General features: G+C 40.7%; 1 protein-coding gene across 2 annotated transcripts; it reads right to left on the reverse strand.

Annotated features, from left to right (window-relative positions):
* Positions 1–8,982: 8,982 nt before the first annotated feature.
* Positions 8,983–19,602, reverse strand: tgfb1a (transforming growth factor, beta 1a). 2 transcript variants are annotated; one of them, XM_039622897.1, is made up of 7 exons: positions 19,234–19,602; positions 17,574–18,279; positions 12,035–12,319; positions 11,675–11,900; positions 11,119–11,269; positions 10,281–10,391; positions 8,983–10,181 (listed from the first exon to the last, which is right to left on the reverse strand). In XM_039622897.1, exons 2-7 carry the CDS (start codon positions 17,896–17,898, stop codon positions 10,134–10,136), a joined length of 1,146 nt encoding a protein of 381 aa, XP_039478831.1. In that variant the 5' UTR covers positions 17,899–18,279; positions 19,234–19,602; the 3' UTR covers positions 8,983–10,133. The 2 variants fall into 2 exon arrangements, with proteins under 2 accessions (XP_039478831.1, XP_031595777.2); XM_031739917.2 differs by having other exon boundaries at positions 17,574–19,602.
* Between the last annotated feature and the right edge of the window lie 3,056 nt (positions 19,603–22,658).

Below are 22,658 nucleotides of genomic sequence, written 5' to 3' on the forward strand. Positions count from 1 at the left end.
CTACTTAACGGTAGTGACAGCATGTTGTGGCGGCTAGTTTATTTTACATTGCAGGCAGTGCTCCTACTGTTTATGAGCAATGAGCGACTGAGCACAGCACACATGGTCACGCTTTCCCACAGAAAGGAACCGGCATCATAAGTGACTCAGGATGTCTGGGTACACACATTCTGACCATTAGATGACTATGGGACTTGAAAGGAAAGGAAGACTTCAATAGAACTCTGCAAATAAGGTGGAAAGAGGGACGGGTTGTTGAAAAATCTGCCCCAGACTTCTTCTAATGTGGTGGAATTATCTCAAGAGACAAGAATAGCTGTAACAAACAAGCAGTGGAGCAGACAGAAGTATTCAAAACAAGCTGTAAATATCTGTCAGTAGAATAACATTACTTTGCCAGCCACAGCATTATAGTGTACACAGAGATGTTTGCAAATCACTAATTAGACATTATAACTTTGGCATGTCAATACCAGCTATGAAGCACAAACAAAGACCCTGAACAGTATCTGTAAATATCCAGTCACACATGGGCAGGCCATCCAGGATGTTGTGGGGGAGAGTTTCCTCTTCCTGTTGCTCTTACTGTTGGACTTTCCTGTCAGTTAGCGTTGACTACTGACAGCACTTTGGGAGCCTTCCAGACTCATCCCTTAACTTTCTTTTTATATCTCTAGGGAGTATAATTCATTACAGCAAAGTATTAGTTCACATCCTGGACTCTTGGGTGGCCAGTCAGAGGAGGCAACATTAGATGTAGGTGCCTTTTGCACCAGATGGCCCTTTCCACCTATTTGGAGTGCAGACCAGCGGGTGTATCTAAAACAAAATGAGGACCACACTCAGTGGTGTAGTCACATGTGTTTTTCAGGTGCTGTGAACCAAAAATGAACCACAGATATCATCTTCCAATTTCTCACTGGACCTCAGTAGAATGAGTCAGACTTTATGATCTTTGTCTTTATCATCAAATAGTCGGCCTTCCAAATTAATTTAGTCACAAATACTACTATGGAAGGCACGGTGTGTGTGAAACTCTCAGCCATTCCAGTGCATTAAGGGTGAGCTTTGATGATTCAGCAGTGCCAGAGGGGCTGGACTGTGGTGCTGATGCTAGGATAGACTGGCTTGAATTAGGGCCTTCTTTCGCAGTCTGGGTTCTGTTATACCTGTCTGACACGATGCCTTTTTCCCCCTCGTTGTGTGTTGAGCATGTGTGTATATGTGAGGATGTATGCCAAAGCTGTTGTCGGTCTACTTTTTGGTTTGCTGCCTTTGAGAGGAGAAAGCTTGGTTGTTACAGTCTTAAAAGAAAAGACCAAACAAAAGAACAAAAACAGAAGAAAAAGCTCTACTTAAAAAAGCAGCAAAATCATGTTATGGAAAACCCTTCATTAACTCCTTTAGTAGTGAATTATTTAAAAAAATGAAAGCATCTTTTCAACATCTTTTTTTTGTACTCAGACTGGACAGGGAACATCACCAACTGTCTACCTCTACTGTTAAACACTGCCTGAACCTTCCTAGAAAAGCTTTCTTGTAATATTTAAGCAGTTTTCAGGAATAGTTTTCCAGGCTTCTTGAAGAACATTAAAAGCTCTTATTTTGATGTTGGCCGCCTTTTCTTCTGTTTTCTGTCTAATGCCTTCAAGGTGATATTGCACAGATCAAAATCTGACTGTACTTTTCAGCATTCATATTCCCATCCAAAAATCTCCAACACCACTAACTTAAATACAGCTTCAGACCTACAGAGCCTCTAATGTGTTGCACCCCTTTTCTGATTTAGTCTAAATATTGATGGCAATTTTAATTAAGAATTTCTAGTTTTGATTCATCTCTCAAAGATGCTTTGCTAATGATTTTCAGTACAATTACTGTGTCATTTCTCCCTGTTTCCCTTCCTTAAAAAGGATTTCTTGACAGCCACCATTCCCCTGAAGTCATTTCTCACGACACTCCAGCAAACAGTAGCTCAGCCGAAGGGCCATTTCTATCTCTCATGTCCTCTTTGCTGGATTTTTTTAAGAACATGACTTTCAGGTACTGCTTTCAGACCGGTCACTTCTTCTTTTGCCCTCTGCTTTTTAAAAAAAAAAAATATTTTTTTTTAAATTTTTTTGCCAATAGCTCTTTGGGAATCTCCCTGTTTTTTTGTTTTGTGTTGTTTAGCATTTTTTATAGACTGGGCGAAAGAAATGTGAACAAGTTATATGCTTTTGTGGTTGCTAGTAACAAAGTGCCTAATATAGAGTTTAAAATAGTTTCTTTGCCAAGTTGTGTGTTATGTGTAGATACAAGTCTTTATGATTGAATGATGCACAGGTCATCTGGCTTAACATATCAAACAAACAGTGCTCTGAAAATGATTAGCTGCAAGAATTAGGCCCCAAAAAAGAACAAATAAACAAACAAAAAGGAAAAAATGGGAGAACTGTTACAATTACGTTTGCTTGACTCTGTGGATTCTTTTAAAAAGCAGTTAAAAACTTTTCTGTTCAAACAAGCCTTTTGTTGATCTACGTATTTTATATTCTTTACATTATTTACATTTGATCTTTTACATTGTGTATAATGTCTATTGATTGTATTGTTTATTTTAATATTTGTGTACAGCACGTTGTGACTGTCTGTCTGTGAAAAGCGCTTAATAAATAAACTTTACTTACTTACTTACTTACTCAAGACCACTTTAAAAAATTATAAGAATTCTGACCTCTTAAAAGCAAAATATAATAAAAAAGAAACAAGGAATGGCTCAAGGCTTTTGTTCAATATTTTATATTCAACTAAGTTTATCTATCTTGTTAAATTTGCACTAATTTGCAAAAATATCAAGAACAAAAATGTAATCCAAGTTCAGAATCTTGTTTCATTGAAATGACATATTTGAGTCGAACTCTATAAATCTATTAATATACAAAAAGTTTTGCCATGCTTCAAGATGTGGAATGTTGTTATTAACAAAAAATATAAAAACAAATAAAATCTATAAAAAAAATCGGTACATTTTTTAAATATATCTGTTCCATTGCTGATGATCTAGAAACACTGAAATTTTATAGTTATGTTTAATCATGCTGCACATTTACTATTTTATACACATATTCAAACATACATCAAAGGTTTGGGACAAACGTTTGACTGATACTTTGTAAAACCTGCAGTTTATATAGACTGGAATTCTATATAACAATAAAATCCTGTATGAAACAGATTACATACCTGCCTATAAAATAGTGGAATAAAACTTTTATGAAGAAGACTTGTTATAAAAAGTGCAAAGATCTAAAAAAAAAAGGCATTTTTATGCATTTTCAGATGCACCTTCCATACATTTTCCAGATCTACTCATCAACTTGTGCCTGAATAAAACATGGCAAATGCGTATTACTGTTGCGTGTGAGAGTGCATTGATTGGGAGGAAATGTGAGGAGGGTTTGCATAAACCACAAGCAATTTCTGCCCGCTCCTGAAGTGCCCCAATCACAGGAAATGGGTGTTTTTAGAAATGACTCAGCTAGCTTTGACCTCCGCCTCCCCCCCGAGCTCCCTAACACCCCCACCCTCTCCTTTAGGGCTGCTTTAATTAGAAAAGCAACTCGTTTGTTTTTCTTTGTCTCAACACCCAGTTTTCCCCCTCTCTCTCTCTGCCTTTTAAAATGAGCGCATCCCAAGTTTGGTGATGACTCACAGCTTTTTCCTCCACCCTTTGCTCTCATGGACTCTCCATCTCAACGTGTAATTCAATTGGCCTAGATTCTAGATTTTGCCATCAGTTGAGGGATGCAAGGAAACAGCTGTCACACAGATGTATGCCCTTATCATACCTGCTCAGGTGTTCCACAAAACACTTAGACCTTTATTAAACTCACAGTCCAACTTTGTTATTGTCATGCTGGAACGTTTATGTATTTAGCAAGACTCAGTTGCTCAAGGCTAGCACACACACACACACACACACACACACACACACACACACTTGTGCACCCATCTACTTACACGTACACAAACACTCACATGTTGCTTCAAAGGATAGCGTGTCATAAACAGTGGTACTGGGAAGGAGGAATGTGTTGTTCATTGGGGAATTCAGAGCTAGTGGGGAGAGAAAGGAGGGGGGGAGCGTGCTGACCAGTGTCCCTCTGAGGAAAGGCAATGGAGGAACAGGCTGCCAAGTTTTTCTCTCTGCTGTCATAACCCTTGCACCCATCAATACAGCTGACAGCTCCACTGACACAGTAGGCCACAGTTCATGGCTCACTAATCTAAAACAGACCTTGTGCAGAGCTAACCTTGAAAACCTCACACCTCCCTAACCTCCCATTTATCCAATAAGAAGAGTCATATTACTGTGTGATTTAACCCAAATTTGTGTGTGCATGTTCTCGGGATGATATTTCTTTCTGTCCACCGTGTCAGTTTAACACCAATGTGTGATTTGTGAGTTCAGTCACACCTCACTTAATAGGAGTCAGCAGCCTTGCCCGTGTTTTAGTGTGTGTGTGTGTGTGTCTATGTGGACGTGAGGGTGCGTGGATGAAGTGAAGTAGTAGGATGAGTAATAGTGGGTGAATGAACTTTTACGCCCAAGGTATGGGTCACAGCCTTGGTTCAGCCAAGCTTACTATGGGGTCTGAGAGATTATGCCTTATACGCTTTCCCAGCATCCCTCTATTCCACTGGATTCTGAAGCTGCATGGCTGCATCTGCCTAAAATCATTAACTTTTTACTTTACACAGGTGTGTGTTCATAGTGACTGTTTTGTCCAACTAAAAGGTGGTCATAAGGCCCGTTGAGCTATTCAGTGAATGAACTAAACTAGTGGTTCATGGGAAAAGTGTCATTCAGAGTGGAAAATCCCCTGAAAATAGTGGCCAAAACATTGCTTTGCTTTCAATCAACCTTATGTCCAACAACAGCAGGCAGCTGTTTACCAAAATAAAAAGATTGCAGTACTTATGCCGCTAGACTAGTAAGTCAAACGTCTTGCAAAAGCTAGATTTTTATACAGCAGATGGTGGTGAACAATACAGAGCTAGCAGAAGAGTGAGTGTTAGACCTAAATTATTGTTAGAAATAAACATTTAGACTATATCAAGGCCATCTGGTCAACAGCTTGTTTGAGAATTATTCTTTTCCCAAGTAACCAAAACAACAACAACAACAACTGATATACAATTAAAATTACTGCTGTGTTCGGACTTTACAAGCCAGCCCAATACAGCAGGATATCTAGATCTAGATTAGAAGCATTTAGTTTTTATAGAGCCCAGAATGATGTTTAGAGTTTTTCAATTATAAAGTCATTGAGCAACAGATGCTATTGCAATAAATGCTTGATAGTGATTCACCAGGGGAGTTAAGGTTCCCTCAAACACCACCCCTCACCGATTCGTCTTCCCCATTGCCGTCACCATCACCCACTGGGGTATGTTCTTCAGTTGGGATTGTACGATTAAACTGCTATTTAGAGACTGCCTCTCCTCTGGGTGTAGATCCTGCTCGGACATTGTTGTTTTTTCAGAGCCATGAGCCAGGTCCTCTCCTCTGTTTATTACCCAGGGACATGGTAGCTGTTTATAGCGGCATATCTGTCCCTGTGTGTCCAGGGACACACACACACACACACCCACACAGAGGAGAGAGAGAGAGAGAGAGAGAGGAGGAAGGAAGGAAACGGAGGGGCGGTGCCATGTGAAGGAGCCAGTCCAGAGATGTAATTGGTACCTTTCCTTTTTTAGAAAACATTTCTTACTTACAGAGGTCCAGCAAATGAGTCAGGGCCCAGCGTGCTTTATAACCACACTCACTGTCATATGGTTTATCATACTTTCCCTTTGTAGGCTACACTTTGAAGAGGCTTTTTTTGTTTTTCCTCAGTCTTTGATCCTTAGAATTTTAAGCCATGACGCTAGCTACTGGTTATTTACATGACAAAGGAACACAGCGGCCATCTGGTGAAGTGGAAATTAACTACTCTCATTTGAAAATGTTTGTTCTACCCTAGTTACTTTTTAGCTTGTAGGGAAAAAAAGCTAGAAAGAAAACGTGTGTGGTATTTTATTCTGTCTCTGTCCCTCATTTAGTCGCTCGTCTTTTTTCATCCCCTATCACTTGCTTTGTGTCGTGCAAGTGATAACACAAAACTTTCAGGGAAACTTCAAAGGGCTGGCAGTGGCTAACAAAAAGATCAGAGAGAAAAGGAGAGACAAGAGGAGGCGAAGCGAGTGATATGGTCGGCTGACTCAGACTGTGATAAACATCTACTGCAGGTGTGAAGGAAAAAGATGGCAATAAAAGGCTGACAGGTGGAGAGGGAAATCGCTGTCAGCTCATGTCTAACATGTTCCACTAAACTTGTCAGTACTCTGTTGATCTGTACACCAGGTTTTCTGGGGACTTATAAATTAAAGTTTATTTATATGTATCAGAACAGTTTATTTAATAAAAATGTAGGTAGAGCAGTATAATGTACACTAAAGTTATTTCAAATCCTGCCTGTACAGTGAAGCAAAAAATAAGGTAGTCATAAAAGTAAGTTAAAGATGTACAAAATTAAAGTCAGTACTGTGGTAAATTTGTTCAGCCTGACCCCTTATGCCCGTAAATATGGTAACATAATTACCCCGTGTTATTTTAAGAAAGAAATCCCTGATTTAATTACACTTGTCTAAAACTGATGCGAAAATAAAACCCAAATCTCACACTGCAAAACTGTGTCTTTAAACAGAAAGGCATGTTTGTTGATGTTTGTGTATTTGTGTGTGTTTGCACACAGATTCAGCACCTGGAGCAACAATGGATTTGCACAGCTGTGTGTTTGCAAGGCAGAGCTGAGCTGCAGCAGGACATCAGGGTCTGTTATTAAGGTTGCAGTGAGCTCCGTCTGAGTTCACAGGAATTATACCAGGTCGCTTTCCTGCTCCACTTTTAATGAACAGTTGTGCTGGGAGACTGGTGGACGTATAATCGCACATTTCATGGATGTTGTAATAAGACGCGAACCCAAAATAACATTTCGAGACCAGCGGCATGACGAATGAGCTCACATTTAGCATGACTGCATTATGAACCTAGATAAGTAGCATACAGGGAGAATGCTTCGAAAGTCATTACATCAACAGATATAAAAGGGTTAAACACTGCACATGGACGTAATTAAAGGGCCAGTTGTGTCAAAATTGATGAATAGCAACAACAGAACAATTTTCTTATTACTCATGCAGTTGTATAAACTCAGCATGTGGACTTAGCTGTAAAAGAACACCTGCTTGACCTTCAAAAGCTGTCGCCATCTGTCTTAAGTCTTCTCCGTTGGGTTGAATTGTGTTCAGTTCAATCCTTTATTTTTCTTCGGGTGGGCCGTATTCTGCGATGTGCTTCATGTTTAGCAGGAGGTGTCAGCAGTTTAATTCAGTCCCATGAAAAGCCAGAGGGCTTGAGAGGAAGCAGCTGCTGAGAAATGAACATCACTTGGAGGAACAAGGCTACTTAAGTTTTACTTGCCCCTAGGGCTGTTCCATTAGCACCACAGATAGATTTATGAGTCTCTTGACATTCTTACCCTTTGTTTCATCTTTAGGAGGGAAAGTGAAAAAAGCAAAATTCAAGTTCAAGCACCTTTAGAGTCTAACGTTAATGATCTTGTCTCCTGCATCAGAACTTGGGTTTTCCTTGTTTAGGTTGGGCAATGATCCTGTTTTCTTGGTGAAAAAAAGCCCCATTAACATTCCAATTACATTTCCCCTGTCACGAAAACACGGTACACATTGTACTTTGGCAAGATTATGACCTGGCAACAGATCACTCAGAATCATTTTGAGAGGTGAGACTGAAGAGGATTCAATTATTTTGATGATGTTTCATTATACTTTGTTTAGCTGCCTTTCCAAACAGGCGCTTTGTGTGTTCTTTCATTGGGGGAAAATTGCTGTGCTTTCTGGGTAACATGACCAGCCTTGGAACAAGATAGCACTGATCACTGTCACTTTGTTAACAGCACAAGCATCCCCCACACCAGTCACTAGCACAAAGCTTATGTAAGGCATTTGATGTTGGTGTGCTTGAGCTGTGTCTGTGTGTCAGTGGGTTCAGTGTTTTCATGTGCATGTGCACAGTATGTGTGTTTAATTTTCCATGTAGTCACTGCCCTTAAGTCTGGGACTTACCGACGGGTCTGGACCTGCTCTCCTCATTCCCAATTCAGCCTCATGGGCTGACAATAATCCGTTGAGTACAAAGTGAGAGGGGTGGGGCTGCGACGGTGGGGGTGTGGTGTACGGAGATAGCATAAAAACTGGAAAGGCATCCATCCCTTCAGGTAAAGACAGTGCAAAGGACCTGTACGTCCGGGCATACTTTGCCACTGGTGAAGCCAAATAGGACTTGTTGCTGCTGTTCTTCAGTCATCCTGCAATTGTCCTGCAGTTGGCCTGAAATAGTCCACATGGTGCCATACGCCAAGCTTTTCCACCGGCCAATCTGTTCCCTGACACTGGAAAGTCATTGTACAAGTACATAAAGTGTTTTTTTTTAAAAACTGATTGTGAAAGACATCAAGAAAGAGAAGTAGTCACACACTGAAGTGTAGAAGGAAAAGGAGGTGCAAGGGGTGGGGTCCCAGTCTGTCAAGTACAGCAACGGGCCTGAACTTCAAATCACTCTTAGTTTCGAATTGAAGTCACAGTTTTGTCTCAACTAGCGTTACATTTTCATCTTATTTTTACCTAACATGACTGTACTCCAAACATGTTTTAGTTACAGTTTTTTGACGAAAACCACGTCTAACAACACAAGTCTTTTGAACTGTTTTTGTGATGACAAAGACAAGATGATGAAATTCACGTCTACATCACTTTAGGTGTGTTTCAGTTTATGCTTTCGTCAAGTCGGCTTACAATTAAAACAGACGCATACATGCACTGACAAGTGCAATGCAAACCCACACACGCACACACCTAGTCAAGGCAACTCTCTGCCAAGTGGAAACACCTCCTGTGGTTTATTTTGCTCATAAAATCTTCCACCATCACAACATAATTTAACATGTTTATTTCTTTTTTTTGAATATTTACAAATAGACATTTCAAAAGTAGGTGCACCATAAAAACACAGAAAAGCTGAAATAATGTGTTGGTTTTATTCCTAATGCGAGTCATAGAAGCCAGACCAGTTCTTGAGTTCCTTGTGAAACGTCCTGAAATTAAAATAATTTACCATGATTTTGAAACAAAATAGAATAAAACAATAAGTATTAATGGCCTTACTCATATCAGCACTACCACCATGCGTCCATTTATAGAGAACATGTACGGCGGTAAGTCCCCAGAGGCATAAAAACATGATGTCATCACTCTTACACAGCTGATAGTGCCTCTGGCTTTGAAAAACCAGTAGGGTTAAAGGACAATCTGACATTTAGTTATGAACATTATGAACAGAAACATACTGATAAAATGCATTTTAGAAGTCACGTGAGTTGAAAAAACAAAATAAAACTAATGGACGGTTCCTGTAAAATGAAAGTCCAGCCTTTCAGTCAAAAGGGACTTTCCCCAGGTTGGACTCTCCCTGTGTTTTTTTCTGTCCTTCATGATGTAGCCATGCAAAAAACACCTACAGCCTTATCTTCGAGGAAAACCCCAACATCCCTGGTTTTCCACCTGTAATTTAGCACCTTTCACCAGGACCTGTTTTGGACGATGATGTGGCCGTCTGAAATGTCCCACGTTTTCATCTCTGAATATGGATATTCTTCCATGAACGTTCATTATTGTCCTCGTGCTTTTTTGTCCAAATTTTATTGTCTCAGACGCTTCTTTTATGCACATTATTATTCTTTAGACACCTGTCAATGCAACAAATAAATTAATTTATTTCAAGACAGACAATTTTACTACTGCAAGGTAAATGTACGTATAAAAACTATAATCGTTAATATGAAAAAAAAAAAAAAAAGAGGTCCATGGCTTAATGTGCATCAAATGTGACAAGCTTTAAAATATTTTGTTCCCCATGTCCACATTATCTCAAATTCTCTGTCACTTGCTCTTATCTTTAGTCTCCAACACATCTTCTTTCCCTCTGTGTTTTGAGAGGAGGAGGCAGAGCTGTGTGCCATATTATATTTTTAGCTACACTTGCAGGACGTCACGATCATATTGGACAGCTGCTCGACCTGCAAGTAGAAAATAACAGTGACGTGATAAGTTATAAGTTGTTTTCACATAAAATGTTCTGCAAACATTTGACCTGAAAGTGACTGCAGTATAGATACCTTGTGTTGCCTCCCCACATAGTAGATGATTGGCAGTGGCTCTAGTGTCTGTGGCGCACAGCAGGGCTGGGCAGAAGCTCCTGGGTTATGATGTTTGTACAGTGCCAGAATCTGTAGGCAAGATTTATGAGAATTTACTCACCAAGAGAACATGTGCCAAAGCAAATGTAATACATAAGCACAACATTTCTAAGAATTTTCAGTGTGCTTCTAGAAAAGTCTTAATGTATACCACAATATTTTACTTTTTAAAGACATTTTTGCACATATTTGTGAAATTGTGCTGAGTTTCCTTAATGAGTGAAAAGTGTTAAAAGTATCAAGTGTTATAAAAAGGATATTTAGCTTTTTAAAAGAGTAAAGACAACCAGAGACTAATACCTGTTATTTTGTCAGACATTGGTGAGACAAAATTTTTGTCATCATTTCAGCCCTAACCTTATCAGGTTTGGCAAAAACAAAGCTCCTGCTCCTTAACTGACAATGAGGTAGCTCTGTGTATACTGATTTTTGGCAGATTTTTCACACCACATCCCCTTCCTGCAACCTGCAAGGGATTTGTGTTTTTGTTTTTCTCATAAAACCATTGGTGTTCCTTCTGAGCGGGATTCGTCTATACCAGAATTTTAAATAATCGGTTAAATTCAGATAGTCCTAGTGCCATAGTGCTTAGAATTAAAATAATGCAAATAGTCTTTGCATTTTGGTTTATTTGAATCATCAAGAATTGTTATGGCAACATATAAATACAACATTGCCATTAACATTTTTTCCAGACTTTAAGAAATTGCCTCCTGGGGTTCGGAAGAAATAACACTCATGAAAATGCACACATTACCTGAGAATATTTGTTTTCGGCATCCCAGATATAGGTGCAGGACCCCATGCAGTAGTTAGCATAGTAACCCATTGGCTTATGGATCCACTTCCATCCTAGATCTTTCCTGAAGTCAATGTACAGTTTCTTCAAACAGCAGTTGTGTGATTGGCTGCATAAGTAAAAACAGTGTGAAGATGTGTGATGAGATGGTGCAAAGAGTGTTAGAGCACAGTTTAAAAGCTGTAGGAGGATACATGTTATGTTGGGAGACAACATTACACTCCATTTCACCCAATGGCTGGGCCTTGGATGTATACATCTTGTGTATGTGTGTGGGGGTAAATGGGAGGCACACTGTAATCTGTCTAAGATTATAAAACATTTTAAAGCTACAGTCCATTTATTATACAGCCACTAAAACGACCACAGAATTACAGCATGGATAAACAGGGATAGTTGATGTTTGTTGTTTCAGTGGTCTGTATTTTGAAGCTGCTCGTGGTTTAGTAGGTTACTATTGCAGCTTTAAAGCAGAAATGGAGTGGAATAAATCATTAAGGTCAGAATTGCTTACGTGCTGCAGCTGTCCGTCGTGTCAGTGGAACGTTTTGTGCGTAAACTCTTAGAGTGGTTGGTTTTAGGGATGGACATGGTAAAGATGTAGGGTAGCTGCTGGTTCAGCTTCTGTAAGTCTTTAGTGTCTCCCCTCCTGCTCATAGTCCCAGAGATGCTAAAACTTAACGTATCATCGTTATTGCCGCATTCACAGTACCGCCGAAGTTCAAACTTCTGTTCATTCTCTAGTAACAGAAAAAAATCATGGATGAGGGAAATATTACCTAGAAATTATATGATATCACACATGGGCTGAACTAAATAAATGGAAAGATCATCAAATACATGATGATCAAGTAAAAATAAATGCTTATCTCACCATTCCCTTTGAGCCAGGTCTGCAGAGGTTCAGTGACATCAAAGGACAGCCATTTGTCCTTCAGCGTGTTTGTGACAAAGCGAGATGCAAGGTAATGAGTCGAGGTCCCCTGGCTATGGTATAGCTCCACTCTCTCCTCATTCAAAATCATGGGCTCCTTGATGAGCATCCGTAGCTCTGCTCTGGTGAGTAGCAGGCCATCCCCGACGTTACTCCGTATCTCAGAGATGTTGAAGCTCATTGAGATGACTTTGGGCTTGTAGTTGATGTTTGTGTCATTTTTTGCTGTGTGATGTAAGAAGGGGAAAATTATGTTTTGATATTTCGACAAACAACCCATCTAAGTGCATTTAATGAGTAGATAGCATGGTATACATAATCCATTTCTCATGTATGTCTTATGGTACAATATTTCAAAAGAACTTTATCCATCAAGAAGGGAACCAACTTTTGTGGTAGATGTTCTTAACTGTGTTTTTAGTCTATTAGAAGTTATTATTATATTGAAAAATGTAAAGAAAGCTAATGTGGAGCAGTTTAAATGTTGGAGCAGGACTAAATGTCAATCAGCACAACATAGAACTTCCAAGAAATCTTTTCTTTGCCTGTCTCAACACCTCTGTATCAAACTTGCTTTAAACTTGGCATGTGTATTGCTGGAGACCCGAGTAACTGCAGTGTTGAACTTGATGTTGTTCAGATGAAGCGTTCTCTGTGCTTTGTTCTCTGCTACCAGTCTTTCTCCTACAGTGATTGCTGCTCCACTCTGTATGTAGGGGGAGGGGCACACATGCACACAAGAGGCATGTTTCTTTGCCTAACTTTGCCAACCCTCTGACCTCTCCGTTGAACCATTCGAACTAGGCCAAGTTTACCCTAACATAAACGTAATTATAACTCCAAGCATAAAGCCAGGAATGAACCCTCAAACTGCCTTTTGGTAGGATGTGATAAAATAAGAGTAAGCCACAATGTTACTAAATGTCATCACTCCTAGTTTAAAACTAAAAAGGCTCTCACAAAAATAACTTTTTTTTAATTTTGTCATTTAACTTTATATGATGATTATTGTCTGTTTCCTGTGACAGACAACTTCTTGCTACTTAACTGTGCACTTCTCAAGAAAGCTGCTACCCACAATCTGCCTGTCTACCACATTTTAAACTTATGCAATCATTCAAACATGTTCGAACCTTATAGCTGATCTCTTTTTAATACAGTAATGTTATGAGGATTTATGACCTACTTTAAAAGGCACTGCACCAGTATATTTAAATGCTTAGATGTAAACTAGTCCCAAAAAACCTTCACTCTACACCTCTGCTGTTTCTCTCCGCTCCCTCATTTTGCCATTTATCTCTGAATTCATTAACATTAGGCAAAGGAGGGACCAAGTTTTGGCATTAAAACATTCTATTTGTGTATAGGATTTACTCATTTTTGGTTACACATTTTGGTTAATCATGAATCTTTAGTTGTTTTTTTTTTGTGAGACCACTCCTAGAGCTTATTTGGTAAATCCTCCCATCGTTACTGTATTTGGTAAATGGTATTTAATGTAAATGGTCTTTAGTGTAATATCTGTAAACACAAGGAAAGAACTATGATTTTTAAAGGGATGACTGGGCATTGTAAGGTTAGAATTAATGGACATATGGTTCAAAAACATCAGGTCTCTGGACTTAGCGGGTTCAGATTTTTCAAATAAAGCCTAGTTAATTACAACTTTTAACTTCTAAACTGTATACAACACTGATATTTAGTAAACATTACAACACTTAGATGTATATCACTGTTTTTTATGAATAAAGTAAATGAAAGGCTTCTTTCATAAGTGCTTGTCAGGATTACACATTAATCAAATAAAATGGCTGAGTTCAGTGTTACTCAATAATCATAACTGCAGCCAAGTGTTCATCTCTTCCAGCTGTTGCTAAAGTTGACCAACATGAATATTTTGTTCTTTTACAGTTTTGCTGCCCATATGCGCAACTTTAATCCCCGAGTCTGACAGCATGAAGATGCCTACAGAGCTTGATAAAAAACAGAGACAAGCTACTGGAGGCTTTATAACCATAAATGTATGAGTGTTACATTCGAAAAGATTAAGTCGAACAGTGACATGCAAAGATAAGCACAGGAAGGCAGAAGATCAAGAGTGAAACACTATAGAAAGTGAGTGAGAGGCTCAGAGAGGGGCAATGTAACTGTTAAACACAATGGTAAGGAAACAGCACAGGGAAGAATGCACTCTTGAATATAACTCACAGTTGTGAGGGGTGAAAGGGTGTGAGTGGGGGTGTGGAGAAATTGGAGATGTGTATCAATGGAGCGCAAGTACTGGCCGGGGCCCAAAGCCTCTACTCTGTCTCAGCCTGCCAAAGCAAGGGTTCTCTGCTCTCAAGTCCGGGAATTACTCTCTGACAGGAATTGCAACCCAGCCTTGCATACTTGTGCTACATATTCAGCCCAGGCTGTACCAGGATACTCCATGTCACGGCTGCTTGTATATCATCTACCATCTGCATTGTGGCTGAGGTACTGAAACCAAAAAGAACTGATGTGGAGTGTAACGGGAAATGAGATGACAGTTTACTGGTACCACCCAGAGCAGTCAAATATTTGGTTTGAAGCGTATGAATGGAAACACAGACTGTCACAACAACGTACAGTATGTCAAGTGGAACTGGTGTGCCAGGCAAACGCATGCACGGAAAGTCAGAGTCTCCATCGAGTTTGAGAAAAGTGAGATAAATGTGTTAAGGGTTAGAGAAGTGTTTGCAAAACAGGAAATTAAGTCACTTCCCCTAAGAAGCATATTGGCTGCTGCACCATAATTACGTTGAAGCTTTATCTTCACTTCTACTTTCTAATTAACAGAGTTTGCATTGTCTCTAGGGTCCTTTCGCTGAAATGGCTCTGTGATCAAAATTAATCAACATTTAGAGTAGAAAGTTTAAGAAATGAGCTCCATGCTCAGCTAAAAAAATCTCTCTCTCTGCTAGACGGGGTAGAGATAGCATCCTAGCCAGCATATAAATGTGGGTGTGGGGGGATTTGTGTGTTGAATCAAGGCCTATCCACAGGTAAGCCGGGGACAGCTGTTGTGACAGGTTGAGTAACAGCTCTATAATTACCAGTAGGAGGAACCAGATTCCAGCAACTGACTAAATATCGGCCTTCTTCCCTCTCAGCTCCACCTTCCCACAGCCCACTCATCAATGTCTTGTTTCCCCACTTCACCCTATTTCACACTTGACTTTGGCCCCCTGTTGCTACTCCTTTCTACAGTAGAGCTTTAAGTTCATTTACTTGTAACTACAATAATTACTTCAGAGAAGTGAACTCATTTCATCTGAGAATAGCACAAAGTGGCTAGCTTCCAAATGAGACAAGCGTTCCCTCGTGTAAATTGGACCAAAACTCCTTTTAATAGGAGGAGAACTTGTGTGGGCTTCAAGGGAGAGATATGAGCGCTAAACAGCAAAAGGAATTTAGCTTAATCTACCACACAATTACCACGATGAAGACTAAACCTATTATGTTCTAAAATGCTTTGCACACAAATATGTTTCCCCCGTAGAATGATTTTGAGTGTCAGGAAAGTGTCTGCTGCCCAATAAAAATGAAATGTAGAAAAGAATTGTTAATGGAAATAAAAATAAACCTTTTCCCCTGTATTCTATTTCTGTTGTTTTGTTCAAACAACTTATCACAGAAAAGCAGAAGCTGGATAAAATCCTCGCGTGTGTGTATGTGTGGCTTTTTTTAAATTCACAACTGCAAAGCAGTTCTTGATGGGCCTTAACATTTATCCTCATACATTTGGCATTCTCCTTTTTCAGTGTGTAGAGGTTGACTCAACGGTGGCTTCATAGTGTAATGGTTTACACATTCCCCTAGCAAGCGAACCTCCCAGGATTGAAACAGCAAAATCCCTAGCTTGATCCCAGGAGGAGACAAATCCCTTGTGTCTCCTCCCAGAAAGGCATCCGACATAAAAACCTGCCAAATCAAATACGTGGTGCTACATGCTGTTGTGACCCCTTGTGAGTAAGGGGGCAGCTACTTTCAGCTGTTACCTTATTAGCTGATTCAAAACAAGGCAGCGGATAGTTAAGGCAGTGGATGGGTGTTCTGTGGCATTCCAGAGCTATAGGAAACACATGCTCCCCATGGGCACCGCTTGCACCGGACCTGAGTCATTCAAGATCTCAGTGGCCATCAGCCTGTCTTCCTTCCTGTCAAGCTGCCCTGTCACAAACACACTGCAAACACATTGATATAATAAGCTCAGGAAACCCGCAGATAGAGGAGTGCAAAGGAAAGAAGTGAGAGAGAGAGCGATATCATGGTTAAAGGGACACACTGAAACTAGTCAGTGAGAAAGAGAAGCAAAAATGATGGAGAACAAGTGACAGGTTAAGCGAGGGAGAACTCAATGCTCAAGTTACAGGAAAACCCCAATCCCTGAGGGTCAAAGTGAGAGAGAAAGAAAAAAGAGAAAATGAAAGAGAAAAAGAGCAAGCATAGGTGCGGGTGAAGGAGTGCATTTCATGTCTCTTCCTATTGCTTTTCTACTTTTCATCCTGTTCTTTGGTTGTTATCTAAGCAGAACAAAATTGTGCTCTTCATTTTGAAGGTTGCTTTGTTCTCTCTTTGGTCTACACACTCCTGAGCGTGGTCCATCCACTAAAGTGTGCCGTTTGAAGTGGCGGATAAAAGGGGGATAGTGTGGATGGCTGCCTGATAGGGTGAGGAGTATAGACATGCAGAGAACAATGGCGCATAGAAACAAAACTAGAAAATATGTTTATCGTAATAGTTTGGGAATCATTAGGCAATTACAGCCAGAAACCATTTGGCTGAACAAACATCATATGTAGCCTTGCCAGACAAAGAGCAGTAATAAAGCAGTAAAAATGCCATGGATATCATGTAAGCAACACACAGCATCAGACCAGATGCTGCACACAGTTCTGCTAACTTGTAATGCCTGTGATCTCTGAACCCCTGAAACTGCCTCAGGATCTTTGGTGGAGATCATAAGGGTTACACGTGTTGAGGGAGTTTATGGACAAGATTGGAAGTGACACCAGCCATAAGGCATACAGTGAATACTTGGGAGTACAGCTTGAAACTTCTGGACAGCACTGTGAGCACTATATTTAATATTAGTGTTGATCAACAAAATTCTTAACAAAAGTCTGATTCAAAGGGGGACTGTAAGCAATGCTGTTGTTATGTTTCTGCTAGTAATAATAACATTATTACAGCAGTATTGCTGTAGTGGAGGGATTAACAGCATCACTTCATGTGACATCTGGACAATAACTATTTTTTCAGAGTGGAAAGTGTCAGTGCAATGCTAGTGTTCACCTTGAATTATGTGTCTCAGCTTGTAATAGCATAAATAACAGTCATTACTTGACATTCAACTATAGTTAAGCCATCAGGAATTGCCCCCTTTCTTAATATTCAATCAGGATTCACAGATTCAAGATTTATATATTGCTGCTAAGGGTAATTTTATACTCACTGGTCATGTTGAACCTGTTAAGCACCTTGGCAAAGTATTCCTCCTCCTCTTGTTCTCTGGGGATGTTTTTCTGCTCCTCATTCTGCTTCTCCTGCAGAATCTCACTGGTGCTGTTGTAGAGTGATAGCAAGTTGGCAGGGATCTCTTCCTTCTCCCCAGCCTCATCTGGCGCTTTTTGCAAACGCAGTTTGGTGAGGATCTGGCTCCTAATGGCCTCAATGCGTTTTTTCTTCACCATCTCCAAGTCCACAGTGTTACATGTAGACAGATTATGTACACTGCCCACCATGTACACGACCATCAATATCAAGAACCACAATTTCATGTTGACAATCTGTCTGTTCAGTCACTTGTGTTCTTTGGTTCTTAATAAAAGCTCCTCCGACTTCCCTTTCAATGCCTTCCTCCAACCGGGGATCCTTTGGGAACAGTGAATCACTCAGTGGAGAGGTGTCACTGACGCAAAGTGTTTACACACGACAAAACAATTACAGCAGTGTGGAGAGTCCTGAAAATTCACCACCACGGCTGTCACTGCTGCTGTAAAAAGTACCTAACACATCTGTCTTATTTGCATTGAAACAGATGGAAAGAATCCCAGTGAGCAGACAGACATCCAGTGATGACCCAGCCTCTGACTCAGCCAAACAGGTAACCCAGTGACGTCCCACAGGATGAAGCAAGTCCAGAACAGAGCTGTCAAATGCTAAAAGAGCCCATGCACACAGTCAGTGCCCTTTTGTAAGTCTCCACAACACCTCTAGGTCCAAAACAAACTACTACCCATCAAGGATTCAGCAGATTTGTTTCTGTGCTCACAGACCAATTTTTGATTGTATGTTTTCAAACCTCCAAATGCAAAATTATATTATATTATTATATAAACTGAATCCTGTCTATTTTAGAGCTAGCATATCATCCTCCACATGTCACCACAGTCTTCCATTACAGAGGCAACCTAAGTGAATGTGAAAAGAGTAGTGTGGTACTCAGCAAAATGAAGACAGGTGTTTACAGAGCCTGAGTTACTTGTTATCTAAGACTAAGACGGTTAAATTGGCACAATTTCTTATTAGTGCTAATGACAAATATTTCCCCTGTAATGTTCTGTAATAAAGAGAAAATACTAATAATAGTCTCAGGTTAAAAAGTTTGAAAATTATCTTCCTATTTTTGTTAGGTTTGGTCAGATGACCTCAGCTTTTCCAGTCCAGATAAAACTCTCAGGCGCTCTTAGTCAGTCCGGAGCTAATCAAATATCAATGGTTAAAAGAAAGAAATTGTTCTCAAAGAAGTTACTTTCACCAACTTATTCAATACCAGTCACAAACCTACGCATGCCCCTATAGAAAAACATTTCACAAACATGTACTGCTCTTGGCTCTAACTACCTCTTTTTACTAGTAACAACATGTGATCTGTGTACAGCTGCACTACACCAGAAATTGCTTTCAACGCCTCTGTCTCATGCCTACTTCACCGACAGAGCAGCTGTCTCTCTATCCCTCTCTTCTCTCTCAAACATGATAATACGATAGTGTATGCTCTCTGGGTTCCACTTGTGAGATTAAATGTCTCAAGCGCGTTTGCTATCAGAAGATTAAAATGTCTGTCTCAATGAAACAGTGTCCTCCGGTAACAGATTTTAAGTTTGACACACCTTCTTTAAATGGTGATGTACCATCCAGACACAGCGGCAGTAACAACAGCAGTAGCCGTCCCCCTTAACTTATGCTGTTTTGGGAACTGGATTTCAGTCTCGTCTCTCTTCTATCTTCCCTCTGTCCATCCAGCAGTATCACCTCGTTATTTCCCTCTACAGTTTCTTCACACCTTCTTCCTTCGAGGCTCCACCGACAACACTCCCTATTCGCACCTCTGTTTTACTCGAGTCTCTGCTCGTACTCTTTCTCTCTCCTCCTGCTTGTCAGAGCTTGCTGGTGACAAAGTGATTTGTGGGAGCTCTGAGCTTAGATAACTTCTTTTGCCTTGCTCTGCCTCTTTCTCTCCCCCCTCTAGCTCTTCTCTTTCTCTTGTTCCTGTTACTCTATTAGAGCGAGCAGCTCTCCGCCCAGGAAATGAGGGTAACGGCCGCAGTGTAAAACATCTGCTGTTTAACAGAGCTGACTTCTGTCCACATCAGGAAGCCAGGAACTGAACATGCTTAATAACAGACTTTAGAAGCATTAACTCTGTCACATTGCGATGTTGGCAACTGAGGCAGCGATGATATGTCAATAAAGTCTTATACAAATTTTTCACCGAACGCCCACCACATTTACCTGGTGGATAAAAAGGTGTAAGCCAAACCATGTCAAAGAACTGAGATACTTGAGACAAGCTGGTTTAAAAATAGTCAAGTGAATTTCAAAGCATTGGGAGCCAACAGGGCAGGGCTGTGTGGTGCACTGTCCTGCGTCTGGGTGCTTTTTAGAGGTTAGATTGTATATTTTCAAAAGAAGGGCTAGACTAAAACAAACTGTTGATTATTTCAATCTTTTTGTCTCGTTCTGATGGATGATTCAACAGAGAAGTAAAGATAACAAACTATCATTGCACAGTGGAGACTCTTGGAATTTTTTAAGGTTTGCCCAAATGTGCTGATGAATAAGCTGTTCATTACAAACTGATAATAAATAGTGACATTCAGCATTAGGGAAAGTCAGGGCAAAAATCCCCTTGTATTTCAGCAGTAATACAACAACAGTTGTCAGTCAAACAAGGAACCTAAAGGCTGTTTAAGTGTCAGCTTTTCCATGGCTCTGATTACTCTTAATGATAAGATAGTGAGAAAAAAACAAAAAAGGGTGATCAAATGTCAGCAGCCATTACTGTAAACCAGTCAGCCACAACATCAATAGCATCTTATTTAGTGTTGTTAAATCCTCCATACACTGTCTGGGCATGGAGACAGGACCTCTGGGGCTGTTCGCCGATGCCTGGCACAAGTAGAGTCTTTGGGTCCATTGGGCCTTTATGGACTGGGCTTGTTCTGTGGAATCCTGCGGTTGCTCAGTCTGACTGGGAGTATGGAAAACAAAGCCAAAGCCTGTGGATCTTGGCTGTGTTGTTGATCCATTTCTGAGCAGGTTTCTGCAGTGTGGCAGTGTGTTGTCCTGCTGGGGGAGGCCCCTGCCATCATGGAGTCCCTTTGACATTGGGGGATCTACATTTGAATTTAGGTAGGTGGTATATGTCAAAGTAAAAGTCACATGAATCCTAGGTCCCGCGGTTTCCCAGCACTGTAAACAGATTATGCTTTTACTGTTACCTGTGTGTGTGTTTTTAATGTTGTTGCTGATCTTTCTCTTTGTGTTGTGACACCTAAACCAGTTGGCATGCACTGCCACCTGGTGGGCAAATATGGTGTAACGGTTATAGAAGTGACTTTCTTGTCGATAATAAGTTTGGTGGTATGGATATTTGGTAGAATATTTCAAATTATTTCCCCTACAAAAAAATATACATTACAAATGTATACTGCTGTTTTAACAACAGCATAATAAGATAGACAAGAGTAACGTTTGAAAATTACAAGAGGAAAAAATCTTACACACAGTCTTAAGAAGCAGACTGTTTTTAATGGCTAAAAAAGACCTTTTACGTTGTCATTCTTTTAACTGGACGTGTATTCTGTAATACAATTAAGAGTGTCACAGTGGATAGAGTATTTTAGAAAACCCCTGAACAGAAGTTGTGTGAAAGTTTGCTGTAGCAAGAAATCTCAGTTACATAAGTACTTAAGAAGATGGCATCCATCTCTTACTGACACTGCACAGCCATCCTGTCTGACCAGTCTGCCATGGGGCATTTCATACCTGTCACCACATAGCCCGCATGGCAGTACCTCAAGGTGTCTGTGTGTCTCTGAGCACAAGAGTGCAACTTGGACTGCTTTCCCATCATTCACATCGAAGAGCTAAATGATTCTCTGTGTCATTCTGCTAAAGATCCCACACAGCTGTGGTAAACACTGAAGTCTCTGAAAGAAGTGAGGTAAAATATTCACAGTCAACAGAGAGAACAGATAGTATATAAATCATATCACCACATCAGATGTTGTAAGGTCTTACAACAGTCTTTCCAACTGATGACAATATTGAGAACTGGCATGAAGTTTGCTCTGGGATTTGGTTTGGATAACAGCTTTTGCTCTCAAAGCTGAGGTCATTAGTTTTTATGCTGATAGTTTTAAAATTGATCATATTGTCGATGCTGACTGGGTGTTGTTGATTGTGTGATCTAAAGCCTAATTAGAGGAAATTAATTTTAGCTGTCACAAGTCTTGGGGTTATTTTTGTAGACTTTTCTAGCACTGGGTTGGACCTCATTTGCTTCCTGAATTGCCTTAATTCTTTGTTGCACAGATTCAACGAGGTACTGGAAACATTCCTTAAAGGTTTTGGCCCATCTCAGGCCCTCCAAGGCATGGAGGCCTATCTCCCCCCACCACTTCCCCTGTGGCAGATGCCCTCAGACATCGGCGCATTGGTGGTTCTTTGTGTCCGGGGATGGGCGTCCAGGTACACACCGGCTCACTCCTGGTGGCTGCTTGTCGGGGCCTGGAGCCTGGGGCTCGCTCGGGGCACATCGGGGATGGGGTGCCCTCGGCCGCTCGGCCTGGGGCTCGGTCACTCTGGCACAGCTGGCTGCCGGCGGAGCTCACGGGCACGTCACTGCAACCCCCCCTGGCTTCTGCTCCGCGGCTGCTGAGTGACCCCTCATCTGGGGCTCTCCTCAGCTCTTTCTGGGATAGTGTCGCGGCTGCCCCTCTGTTGGTCTTCCTTGGTCTCTTCTGTTCTGAGGGCCTCTGGATGTCTGGAGTCTTAATCTCCTCCATGCCTGCTTCATGCCCTGGAGGACGGGGTTGTGGCTCCCCACACCCTCTAGCAGATCATTACATGAAGGAACCTTTTAAATACAAGTGCGCTCATGCTCACAGGTGTACACACAGGTGATCACACACACAAACTACACCCTCTTTGGCTCCTACCTCAAAGCACACTGTGCGCTGTCGATCTCACGTGTTGCACCATAATGTTTAATATTTAGTATTTACTGTTATATTCCCATAGATCATCGTGA

The sequence above is a fragment of the Oreochromis aureus genome, linkage group 14 (assembly GCF_013358895.1).
Source record: "Oreochromis aureus strain Israel breed Guangdong linkage group 14, ZZ_aureus, whole genome shotgun sequence".
NCBI classification, from domain to species: Eukaryota; Metazoa; Chordata; class Actinopteri; order Cichliformes; family Cichlidae; genus Oreochromis; species Oreochromis aureus.

What these genes read in the sequence shown, in the direction of transcription:
- tgfb1a (XM_039622897.1), bottom strand. Translation starts at nt 17,898, where the DNA reads ATGAAATTGTGGTTCTTGATATTGATGGTCGTGTACATGGTGGGCAGT. An exon ending in ACGACGGACAGCTGCAGCAC is followed by an intron (nt 11,270 to 11,674) that starts GTAAGCAATTCT and finishes TTACTTATGCAG; the next exon opens with CCAATCACACAACTGCTGTT. An exon ending in ATGTGGGGAGGCAACACAAG is followed by an intron (nt 10,182 to 10,280) that starts GTATCTATACTG and finishes TTCTACTTGCAG; the next exon opens with GTCGAGCAGCTGTCCAATAT.